The sequence below is a fragment of the Eucalyptus grandis genome, chromosome 8, assembly GCF_016545825.1.
Source record: "Eucalyptus grandis isolate ANBG69807.140 chromosome 8, ASM1654582v1, whole genome shotgun sequence".
Lineage (NCBI taxonomy): Eukaryota > Viridiplantae > Streptophyta > Magnoliopsida > Myrtales > Myrtaceae > Eucalyptus > Eucalyptus grandis.
In genome coordinates this window covers 62,224,618-62,232,402 of record NC_052619.1, presented here as the reverse complement: position 1 = coordinate 62,232,402, position 7,785 = coordinate 62,224,618, and the positions used below count along the sequence as shown (strand labels likewise).

The 7,785-nt window shown below is 43.1% G+C and overlaps 1 protein-coding gene and 1 non-coding gene across 2 annotated transcripts; both read left to right on the top strand.

The window, feature by feature from the left end:
- Positions 1-346: 346 nt before the first annotated feature.
- On the top strand, positions 347-2,324 carry LOC104415534 (transcription factor bHLH94). Its single transcript, XM_010026859.3, has 3 exons — positions 347-860; positions 1,174-1,638; positions 2,021-2,324. Exons 1-3 carry the CDS (start codon positions 423-425, stop codon positions 2,108-2,110), a joined length of 993 nt encoding a protein of 330 aa, XP_010025161.1. The 5' UTR covers positions 347-422; the 3' UTR covers positions 2,111-2,324.
- Positions 2,325-5,551: 3,227 nt separating this feature from the next.
- On the top strand, positions 5,552-5,622 carry TRNAG-CCC. The gene has a single exon. It is a non-coding gene; the product is annotated as a tRNA-Gly (tRNA).
- Positions 5,623-7,785: the final 2,163 nt, after the last annotated feature.

Here is a 7,785-nt window from a genome sequence, read left to right as displayed (position 1 = left end):
AGACATTCTTGTCCCCAAAATGGGCATGTCGATTTCTTTAATCCAACCCCATCATCCCCCCACTCCATTACAAAATCTCATGATACCCTTTTGTGTTTTCCTTTCTCTCTCTGTCTCTCAATTTTTATTTCTTTTGCAATAAAACCCTAAAGATAAAACTATTTCACGTGCAATAAGCTGTAGACATAGCAATGATTCACCGTGGCCCTTTTAAAAAAGCTCAAACCCTCCATTCCCCCCTCCAACACATTATACCAAAAGCCAAGGCAGTTTCCTTTGGCTTTCCGAGATATTCTCTCATCTCTCTGGGGATCACAGGGAGGTAGGGAGGGAGGGAGGGGGGAGAGGAGGAGGAGGAGGAGGAGGGGGGGGGGGAGGGAGAGAGAGAGAGAGAGAGAGAGAGAGAGAGAGAGAGAGTAAAAATGGCACTGGAAGCTGTTGTCTTTCCGCAAAATCCATTGAGCAACTACACAAGCAGAGAGCTCTACAACTTGCTCGAAAGCAATTGGGGTTCCTTCGACTTTGGGTTGGATCGGAACGAGCACGGGGAATTTTTAGACTACCCAACGGAGAAGGATTTCCCTTGCGGCGAGTGGAACAACAATTCGTGCTCATCAGATGCTGGGAACAACACAGCACAATGTCACTTGAATAATGACAACAGCAATGATGGGTCGTCCAGCCACCGAGCCGCAGCTGTCGGTCGCACAAAGCGGCGCCGTACGAAGAGCAGGAAGAACAAGGAAGACATCGAGAGCCAGAGGATGACGCACATTGCTGTGGAGCGAAACCGGAGGAAGCAAATGAACGAGTATCTCTCCGTGCTTCGGTCTCTCATGCCTGAATCTTATATTCAAAGGGTCTCTTTCTCTCTCTCTCTCTCTCTCTCTCTCTCTAAATCCTTTCTTCTGGCAAACCCTTGATTGCCATCGAATTCTTAAATATGTCCGCAGAAATGTATGTTTCCCCTTGAAAATGTGCTTTCGCTGGCTTGTGATATAGACGTTTTGAATTTCAGATTCTGTGCGCATATGCGATACAGAACATTTGCTTGTTTTTCTACAATCTTAATCTCTACAAGGCTTAAATTATTGCATATTGTCTGAATAGGCCGAACAAAAAAAAAAAAAAAAAAAAATATTCAAGTAGAGATTTTGAATGTCTGCTGTGTAGGGGGACCAAGCATCAATCATAGGAGGGGCCATAAATTTTGTGAAGGAGCTTGAGCAAAAGCTGCAACTACTTGGTGTTCAAAAGGAGATGGAGTGCTTAAAATCTGATGATGACCATGATGATAAGCCAGTTTCACCTTTCTCTGAGTTCTTCACTTTCCACAAGTACAACAACAGCAACAGCAGCAACAACTCCTCTAGCTCGCCATCCCCGTCGACAGCAACGACGACGACAGCTTACTACGGCTCCACTGACGAAACAGCTGCTGGGAATAAGCGGCTGTCGGCCATCGCCGACATAGAAGTGACCATGGTGGAGAGCCACGCGAACCTGAGGATAAGGACGAAGAGGAGGCCGAAGCAGATCCTGAAGGTGGTTTCTGGGTTGCACTCGTTGAGGCTGACCGTTCTTCACCTCAATGTCACCACCGTTGATCGCGTTGTCCTCTACTCCATCAGCGTCAAGGTTAGACCTTAATTTTGGTGCTTCCTGCTTCCTGATCACCGCGTTCGGGCGATGAACCGGTGTACGGTTTCCACATAATCACCATGCTCGAATTGATTGCGTAAAATATGGGTTCCCCCGGATCGTAAGCATATTCCCTGGCACCTGCGATTCGGAGGACGATTGTCTCCTGAATTTTGGATTCGGATTTCGTCGTGCATTTCTTACCATTTTGTTTTCTCTTGCCTCGAGTTTCAACGATCCTTGCCAACTTTTGTTAGGATATTTTTATCAAATCATGGTCACATTCTCATTTTAATTTGAGGTACATTCATCGCCATCACCATCACCATCATATCGTTTTTTATGTCTGCATTCATACCTTTTATTTGTGTAAATGCAGGCAGAAGATGATTGCAAGCTCACGGCAGTGGATGAAATTTCGTCATCTGTGTATCAGATATTCGTCCAAATTCACGAAGAGTCGATTTGATTAGATTTTATTGTTACCTCTGATTCCCTCATCCTCCTCTTATTCTACTTCTTTCATTTTGTAATTTCTTTTCTCTTTTTCACTCTCTCCCCTTTCTTTCCCCGTTTGTAACCTTTTACAGACTCATAACGTAGCTCCTCTCTCCTTCGCCCCCTAGATTGTAGCCTATTGTCATGTGATAATCCAAAAGTTCGCCAATTTCATTCGAAATTGATTCAGTCTTGGTCATGTGGCTTTCGCGTAATGTCCAACCAGGAGTCCGAAAGAACTAAGGCGGCGAGTAATTAAGCTTTCTTTGAGTCACAATGCTTCGAATCAAGTCGAATGACCGCGTGTCCCTCCAAAAACATGTGATCTTAGACCATTGTTACAGGTGAAATCGTACCAAAGCTTAAATTTCCACGGCCTGAGGTATATCTCCAGTAACTCATCGAATTATTCACATGATGAACATAGGTTAACATTAGATTCACCGTGAGTGAAAACGAAATTACTGTCGAGTAATATTGACTAAGCGACAGGGAGAGTTTAACTTATGGCTGGTTACTCGAACATGGTGTGTCATATTATATGCATTGCTAAGTCCTTGCTAAGCGATGTTGTTAGGAAAGTTTAGCCCAGGATGTAATCATGAATACGCTTTTCTTGATTTTGTAATTTTTCTAGAATAGGTATGATGGTCTACAAATTTGAAACTTCAAATGGGAATCATTAGCGTATTGAATGCAACTGATGCCCCCATGAAGCTGTACGATGTTTCACATCCCAAGGAGGAGAAAGTGGATTTTGTTGTTGGAGGTGGGTCGTGTTTGTCTTCTTGGATTGCAGAATAATTGATAATGACGTTAAAGCACTTGAGTTTTTCTTTTCTTTTTCTGGGATATTTACAACTTTAGGTTTTTTCTTCCCAAAAAACAAATATTCACAATCACAAGATGGCTATCATAAGATAGCTCGATTCAAAAGGTTTTGCCGTTAACTCGTAAGCTGGCATGATTCAAAAAGTTTTACCGACAACGATGGGCACTAATATGGCCTACAGAAGATGAGTTAGGGAAGTTAGCAAAATTTAAGTTAGGAAATACGTCGAACATTAATTGATAAAAATAAGGTTGAACATCTAGAACTTAGGGGTATCAGTCATTGCTAGTCCCTGAGTTGAACTTGTATCGATTTAGTTTTCAAGTGTAATTTAGTAAAAGAATTTGGGAAAAAAAAATTGAAGATTGCCCTTCACATAAGTAGTAGAGATTTGCAATACCATCAAACGATATATACCAAAGTGTTGAGAGATTCTCAAGTGGATCAAAACTCGTTACGATTTAGGGATGCACATAGGTATGAGTTCAAGACGTGTGGAAGACTCAAGACGTGTGGAAGAAAAAACTGTCTTTGGCACCCCAAAAGCATTTATTCAAGAAAATAATCACTAGGAATTGCTCCAGCTTGGTAATTTCCTTGATCATCGCCTACAATCTTGGCGATTGGTCACGTAATCCACTTACATTCAGAGCCATACACGCATGGACAGACTAAAGTAGGCTCGATGGCCAGGTGCTGTCAGCGTTGCCAGGTCCAGGATAATCTTGGAACAAAGTCATTTTTAATTAGGTCAAATGCGACTCGAGTTGCTGTTGCTGAATGAATGTAAAGCGAGCCAAGGAGGGAGGATCCCGACTGTTTGCAGCTTTACGCGTGGAGGTCTGCGATACGCCGTAGCGAGCCGCTGATGAGCAACGCCCCTACAGGCAAAAAGAGAGAAAGATCCAAACAGCTTTTCATTGATATGTCCAAGATGCTATTATTTTAATCTATCCATCTGAATTGTAGAGTCTAAAGTTCTCACCCCTACCCGCAAAAGATAGGTGAAAAAGGAGAGAGAAAACTGTTGCTTTTGTTCCGTGAAAAATGTGCGGGAGTATTCTAGGGTTTCGTTTTAGAAGATTCCTTCAACCCCCCAGCCCTTTCTGTGTTTTTCCCTTGTTTCTTTCTCATTGTCTGCTTGTGAATGGAACATGGGCTTCAATGATTCCAGTGCTTTGGTCTCCCCCCCTCCTTCCCTTCCCCCCCTCTCTCTCTCTCTCTCTCTCTCTCGAGATGTCAGTGACTTTTTGCTGTAATTATTGTGCAGAAAGAAGCCATGGATCATGAGCCATTCATGCAAAGCGTGAAAGGGTTGGTGGTGTTGCTTCCCAAAAGGAGAAGAGATCTACAGACATGTTATTAACGAAGCAACACGCAAGGGATAATGATAAAGGGGGCGAACGCGATTAACATGTACACATTTTTATCTGTGTAGACTAATGCGCTTGCTATCCATATGGATGTATGTAATAATTGAGCCGCGAAAGTGACTTGCCTTAGATCAAACAGTCTAAAGCAGAAGGGAGAAAAGACGCACCTGCATAAAGCAAGTTGAGATATTACCCTCCACGAAAACAAGATTGGAAAAAAGGGGAGGGGAAGAAAAAGGCACTTTTAATGGTCTCCTGAGAAAATCAGTGAGGATTGGACTTTATATTATACCCAGCACCACCGAATATTGGCGATCGGCCTAACTCATCTTCCGTGTTATACACATATACATTGCTACGGATAAATACGTATCAGTCACTTCATATAAACGGAAAAACACAAATGTAATTAGTGCTTCTTTTTAAATCTTTTTGCTTGCTGTAGATTAGAAAGCCCCTTTAGCGGTTGCCCCTTTTCTTTTCGCTCTCTTTTTCCATTCTTGGCGGCCCCCCAATCAGAATATTAAGGAAGCTGTCTTGGGTTTACCATCGTTGGTGCGTTGAGGCGAAGGTTTGGAAAGGGAAAACCCCAGGTTTGCGCCACTTCGAGGAAGCTTCCTCTCCCTTGTTCATTACATAACGCGACCAACTTTTTAGGTTTTGACGACATTAATCACTGATTGAGCTGGAGGAGGAGCCTCAGGCAACCTTGGGCTTGCTTGGAGGTAACTCATAAAACAGGAGTTGATGGGGCAACCATGACTCAAAAGGGATCTGGTTAAATTACAATTTGAAAACAAATTGTGAAGCTATTTTGGAAAGGATTGGTTCATCGGAGTGGTAAAACCGATTTATCCTCCGTGTTCCTTGAGAACTTTGGCATCTTACCGGTTCGGTTCTTATTTGGCGCAACTTTCCTGGGACGTGGCCGCGAACGATGGTGCAAAGAACTTCTTTGCAGATGCTGATGTCGATCATCCCTGTCTTCGATTGAATACCACTCGATTAGCAGAAAAAAACAAAAAGAGCTGAGTTCGATATTGCTTCTATGCGCATAGGATAAAATCAAATCATCCAAGAAATCTGACTAGCGGTATATACACGAAGGAGGTCGGCCAAAAAGAGATTGAAAACGATGTAAATCATTGACTTCTACAACAATATTATTTAATTATAATAATAAACACTGGGCAATTGATCAAAACCAGCGCATCTAGTGTAGTGGTATCATAGTACCCTCCCACGGTACTGACCGGGGTTCGATTCCCCGGATGCGCAGGCTTGGATTCTTTTTCGTTTTTGTCGTTCATTGCCCCCGCGGCCACCATGGACACAAGTGCTGATCTTTTTTAGGACAATTGAGTCGTGGGGGTGAATTCTTTTTTTTTTGGTCAAGTGGGGGCACAATTTGAATCGTTCAGGAATGCGAGATTCATTCGCAAACGGAACCCGCGAGCCGTTTCCTTAATTTCTAAACGGGAATCCCCAGTGAATTCAAACGCATCGAATCATGGGCTTTGTCTTCGTAGTCAACGATCTTTGTTGCTGGAGGGAAAGTCCAGAGCGCAATCGGGCCGGGCTTCTGCTCTGGCCGAGATGAGATCTCTCGCTCTTTCCCACCAGCCCTGCTTGGAAGTCCGAACCTTCCCATCTTGCGTAATGCAGGCGGTCCCCTCATAGACCCGCCAGGCCTGCGAAGCCTGAATTGGGTAACTCTTGTTTTTTGTCTTTTTGAATTCACGTAAAAAGAGTTTCGAATTCTGGGACTTGGTTCTTCGCAACGCATTCTGGGGTTGGTGTTGTCATGGTCTAAATGATTCGGTTATCGGAATAGAGTCGTGATGCACTTCCCGTGTGATGTATTGCTTGGCCTCTTCGTTCGAAGCCAGTGTTCTTGTTGAATGTGTATATGTTGCTTGGGCTTTTTGCATCGATAGGATTATGATGTTAGTACTGATTTATCACTGCTTGTTATTCTGTGATGATACTGCTGAGTCGGGGTTTGGCGTGCTATAGTTCTTGGTGGTGAACATTTCTTATGTCTAGAGCGTCATATGGAGGTATTGTATTCCAATTCCTAGCTGTAACTTTAGTTTCAGTAAGCTTGATCTGAAGTTAAATATGCGAATCTGCATAATCTGTGAATACTGCAGCTGCAATTATCCGGTTTTTTACTTGCAATTCTGCAAAAATTGATGTTGCCTAGTTAATGCGATGCAGGAATATCTTCTGCCCTCAGTGTGTGATCAGAATCTCGGACTGTCGCCAATCAAACTTTCACTCTTTTTGCCAGCTTAGAATTTAGGAGTCGAGATGTGGATCTTGAGATGCTGTTTACATGGTAAATTACTAGCTTGTTTGTACTTGAAGACTCGCACCCGTCTTTGGTTGAATTCTTTACTATAGGTTTCCCCAAAGTGTATATCCCCCTTAAGGAATCAGGATGACCTCTTAATGCCTTTATGCTGCATAACTATTGATTTGGCATGGGATACCGTGGTTTGGTTCTCACCATCCTTTGAGAATCTTGGGGAAGGATTCTTCTGCCAACTTTGCTCGCATTGCTGATGATGAGAATCGCCATTTTGCTTGCTGCTCATAGAGGCTTCTGAAGGTTGGATTCAGGTTGGGGGAGCTTTTGATGTTTGCAAATTTCTTCTAGCCTGTGCAACCCCATATTCGTTTACCAAATTCTCCTTGTTTAATTGGGTATGGACATATGCCTGCTCATTATTTGCTTTGAAGAGTGTTAGAAATCCTCTGATAACGCAGTTGCTCGTTTTGCAGCGGCTCACACTGGTTCAGGTAGCCCTTTGCCTTCGAATTGCTTGAAGCATTCTCTTCCTATGATGGGCCCAAAGACTCTTGCTTTTCCATTCATCTATTCACTCTTTATCTCAAGTAGAATTCATAATCTTAAGTACAACACAAAGGCATGCCTTTGGGCTACTCACCCAAGGCCTTCATTTATATGCAAATGCTAGCAGCAAGTACATTGGACTATTTACATAGTACAGACTGATTGTGCAATCATTCCAGCAAGATGCTACCATTCCTGTGTTCCAGTCTCAACTGAGTGTACATTGAAAATAGATAGTAAAAAGACAGACAAACAACATACAAGATTGGAGGAAGGTTTGGACCACTAGAATTCAGTTTCTATGCGGCAACCTTGTGGTCCATTCTTACTGAAACGTGCTGTCTGTTCGCTCTTACGAATGCCAGTGCGGCAAAGTAGAGCGAAATGTTCGCAGTTATTTTTCAGAAGATGGTAATCGCCAAAAGAATTGTCCGCGTGAAGCTGGCTAGCTGTCTTGACGACTTGTTCACGCGGTTTGGTAAACGGTAAGGTGGTGCATGTTCCACGCTTTGCCAGCAAAAATTCTTCTCTCGACTGCTCGTACTTGTAACGGTAAAGTGATCGTAGTTTTTTGCCATTCT